Source organism: Geospiza fortis, unplaced genomic scaffold (assembly GCF_000277835.1).
Source record: "Geospiza fortis unplaced genomic scaffold, GeoFor_1.0 scaffold415, whole genome shotgun sequence".
In the NCBI taxonomy this organism is placed as follows: Eukaryota; Metazoa; Chordata; class Aves; order Passeriformes; family Thraupidae; genus Geospiza; species Geospiza fortis.
Window position 1 is genome coordinate 186,339 of NW_005054672.1, and position 4,561 is coordinate 190,899.

Genomic DNA, 4,561 nt, shown 5'->3' on the forward strand with positions numbered 1-4,561 from the left:
TGATATAAATAGCCATCCCTGTGCTGTGGCCACTGAGGTCAGGGCAGGAATTCACAGGGATGCAGCATCCCCTCAGATCCTGTCTGCTGACCGAGTTTGACCAGGCGCTGCTGGGTCCTGGGGATTTGCAACATCCCAAGCTGAGGGACAGGCTTTTGGAGCAGGGAATGTGCTGTTCGGGGTTTTTTCCCCCTGGTTGTTGCTCTAAGTGACAGGAGGCAGCTTGGAAGGGTTTTGCTGGCTCTGGAGTAAAACATCTGCTGGGTTCATGGGAGCCCTGTGACCTGCTCAGAGTGTTCTGCTGGGCAGTGCAAACAGCTCCTGCTCTGCAGGGCATCACTGAGCCCCCACAGCACCACCAGCCACGCAGGGCATGAAAAGAGAACCCCCAGATCCTTGCTGCAATGTGGCAGCACCTCAGCAAGGGGCACACCCCGACTGCTCCATCCCTGTCCCCACACTGAGGCTCAAGTGGAGCCTGACCAGCCTGGCTCAGAACGCAGGGATGTCCCAGCCCTTCATCCTGAGGGAGGAAAACTCTGCCCTGGCTCCTCCAGAGCAGCTCAGGCTGCAGGGATGCTCCAGCCCCTCATCCTGAGGGATAGAAGCTCTGCTCTGGCTCTTCCAGAGCAGCTCAGGCTGCAGGGATACTCCAGCCCCTCATCCTGAGGGATAGAAGCTCTGCTCTGGCTCTTCCAGAGCAGCTCAGGCTGCAGGGATACTCCAGCCCCTCATCCTGAGGGATAGAAGCTCTGCTCTGGCTCTTCCAGAGCAGCTCAGGCTGCAGGGATGTCCCAGCCCTTCATCCTGAGAGATGGAAGCTCTGCTCTGGCTCCTCCAGAGCTTGGAGAGCAGCTCAGGCTGCAGCGATGCTCCAGCCCCACATCCTGAGGGATGGAAACTCTGCCCTGGCCCCTCCAGAGCCACACCCTGGCACACCCTGCACCTCACCCAGCCTCCTTTGGCCACATCTCCAGCACAGACACCCCCCAAAGGGCAGCTCCTGGCCCTGGCCCATCAGCCAGCAGCACACACCGGGCTCAGCTCTGAGCTCAGAGTGGCTCCAGGTCCCCACACGGCTGGGACAGCCTCCCCTGGCATCTCTGTCTGTGTGTGACCCATCCTCTGAGGCAGGAGCCCACGTGGAGCACAGCAGCCATCAGCAAGCTCCAGATTCATTTTCCAAATTAGTGATTTTTTTTAAAGCAACAGCCGTGGGTGAGGCAGCAGCAGGTGGGAGCCACGAGGGGAGGACAGCAGGCGTTGGGTCAAGTTCACTCCTGACTCCAGGGACTAAAAAAAGAGTCCAGACAAAACGCAGGAACTATAATGGCATCAAAACCCCTCCTGTCCTGTGTTGCAGCTCATTAGCCCGGGGAGAGGCTGGGCTGGGGTTTCAAAAGAGCTTAAAGGACTCAGAGCCTGAACCCCATTCAACAGCAACAGGAATCCTGGGCCTGATTTCTGAGCTGTCTTTGAGGATCTCAGTGATAATTTGCACCTTCTGAGCACGTTTAAGCTCAAAGCCACTCACAAAAGGCCAGCGAGCAGGGAGGGGGCTCAGGCAAATCCCATTTCCAGGCTCATGAGAGGAAACAATGGGCACTGACTGAACCCCAAAACACCAGCATGCAGTGCCTCGGGGGCAGAGATGGGGAACAGCCCCCAAGTTCTGCTTTACCCAGAGCAGAACTGCTCCACAAGGATTCTGGCAGCACCCAGGGGTGACAGAGACCCCCACGGGGCTGGGACCAGCCTGGGGGAGAGGTGCAGCGCGGAGAGAAAACCACTCCACACCCGATTCTGGTGTGTCTTTGGTCACATCCATGGCAGTTTAACTGTCTAATGGAACATCTCTAAAGACATTGTCATTGCCCACTCCAGAATCCTGGGTTGGTGGTCCAAGATCAGGACTTGGAGCCCAGCTGGGGGTGGGAGCAGCCCCCCAGCACTCTGCTGCTCCAACATCCACCAGCCACATTCCTCATCTCTGTAGTACATTCTCTTTCTTTTCTTTTCCTTATTTAATTTTCAATTAATGAGCTGCTCTCCAGAGCTACTTTATTACTATTGATTCCAGGGGCAAAATCCAATTGATCTTGGTTAAAATGAACCATGTTTTTAATTCTGGTACTGACAGGCGCTGGCTGGGCAGGAACCTCTCTGAGCTAAGGGCAAAGTGGGCATGTTGAACTGGTGTCCAGCAGCCAAAGACCCCAGGAATTAAACCAGAAAATACCTGGTAGGGTTCAAGGAGTGGTGCCGTGCACAGAAGGGACTGCTCTAGGGGAGGAAGGATCCAGCAGCCAATGCCCATCCTCCCTGGGTGTCACAGACACATTTTATGAAAAATCCTTTCGTTAGGATCTTTTCTCCTGAGAAGCTGAGAGGCCTCAGGAACAAAATGTAAACAATGGTTATCTGCTGCTGTGGAATGCAACAGGTGCATCTGTGATTGGTCCATGTTGGTTGTTTCTAATTAATGGCCAATCACAGTCAGCTGGCTCGGACTCTCTGAGAGTGACGAGCTTTTGTTATCATTCCACTTCTTTCCTTGCTAGCCTTCTGATGAAATCCTTTCTTCTATTCTTTTAGTATGGTTTTAATATAATATATATATATCATAACATAATAAATCAAGCCTTCTGAAACATGGAGTCAGATTCTCATCTCTTCCCTCATCCTGGGACTCCTGTGAACACCACCACACCTGGGGACTCACCGTGTTGAAGTTGGGGAAGAGGTTGAGAGGTGATGTCCCGTTGAGCCTGAAGGTCAGGAAGTGCTTGATGTCCAAGGGAGGATGAAGAGGCCGGCCAGGGATGGGCAGTGATGCTAAGAGGGGGCTGCTGTGTCCGGAGGGACCTGGGCAGGCAGAGGGAGAGAGCAGCGTTAGCCCCGGTGATCCCTGCTGGCAGCAGGAGGACAGAGCACACCAGACATGGCACATGGGGACATCTGCCATGGACCACAGAACTCCCCCAAGGAGAGACCCCAGCCCAGGGTGGCCCTGGGCATCCCTTTGCCTTCCAAACTCCAAACTTCCAAACCTTCCAGGCTCCAAACCAGCACCCCAGTTCCAAGCTGGATGCTGCCGCCTCCGCATCCCAGCGAGGACACGCGCAGGAGTCCGAAGCCTCAAAAAGTGTCCAAACCTCCCCCAGGGAAGCAGCTCCTCCCCTGGGCTCCCCCAAACCAGCACCGACCAGGGCTCCTCACCACGGCTGGTGAGGATTTGGCTGCCAGCAGCAGCCACAGGGCTCGGGGCAGAGGCAGAGCTGCCCCCACTCCTGCGGCACAGCCGCCGCTCCCCGTCCCCCACAAACGAACCACACGCTCCAGTGTGGGATTTAAAAATAGCCCAGAGTTATTAATAATGTTCTGTTTCAACAGAAAACACCCGTGGGACTGAGGGAAGGAGGGAAGGGAGGCCAAGCAGAGGTTTGTCTCCAGCCTGCTCCCCATCCCAACATCACAGATGATGAGCACAGGGAAGCATCCTCCAAGTGGCAGAGGGAGTCCCTGCCCAGCTCTGGGAGGAAGGAGGGGGGAAAGATAAAATAAAATAAATTAACTAATCAAACACAATAAATAAGAAATGGTTTCAGAGTGCTGTGAGCCAGAAGAGCCCATTCACATCCCACATGGTTTCACAGCCCCTCCAACACACCCACAGCCCCGTCCCTTTTCCTGCAGCAAGGACAAGGTCAACGCTCCTCATTCCTTTGGATTTTTTTGAGGTTTGGGCTCTTTTCCATCTGAAAGACATCACGACACAGCACAACCCCATCTTACCACCCTCCTGGACCTTAGAATACCCTTGTGGGAGGCTGGCTGGCCAGCACCCACTCCCAGAGCAGAAACTCTCCACCAGCAGCGAGCCTGAGCCCCCCTCCAGCCCCCCCACCCCAATCCCCGCCATGCAGAACAAGGCTGCTGCTGCTCCTCACTCTGCTCCGCACCCTCCCCACGCCAATCTCGGCTGGGGCGGGGGCTGAGACACATCAGAAATTCAAAGTTCGAGAGGTTCCCTGGATTTGAGCAGCCAGTGCTCGTCGCCAGCCCCACGGGCACCAACGACCTCTTTCTGGGCGAGCGCACGCGGAGGCTCTGCCACGGCGCCGGAGCCATCCCCGAGCCAGGCCTGACTCCAGGGAGGAATTACGGTTTGCTTCATCAGGCGTGCACTGATCGAGTTAATTCCAGAGTCGCCCAGGAGGGAAATCTGCGAAACCGCTGAAAAATAAATAAAAAACAGCGCAGCAGCAGCGAGCAGGGCTGGGTGAGGGGTGCATAATTAACCTTGTGAGGCGTGAAACAGCGTTTCTACATCAAATCATTTGAGATGGATGGGCTGGCGCCAGAGGAGCTGCCCTGGGACCACCCAGCACACGCAGCCAGGGCCCCACGCGAGAGCAGCAAAGGCATTTGGGGCTGGATCATGAGGGGTGAAACTCATCCCAGCCAGGCTGATTTGCACTGGCCTTAAAAACCTAATATATAGATATGCACACACACACACACTCACACAAATAAAAATAAAAATTAAAATTAAAATGTA

General features: G+C 55.1%; 1 protein-coding gene across 1 annotated transcript in view; it reads right to left on the minus strand.

Annotated features, from left to right (window-relative positions):
* The window catches only part of ZNF385C (zinc finger protein 385C), a 42,723-nt gene that overhangs the window by 8,042 nt on the left and 30,120 nt on the right, over window positions 1-4,561 (minus strand). Inside the window, 1 exon segment of the mRNA XM_014311152.2 lies at window positions 2,723-2,865. Within this exon segment, the coding sequence (XP_014166627.2) occupies window positions 2,723-2,865 (143 nt within the window).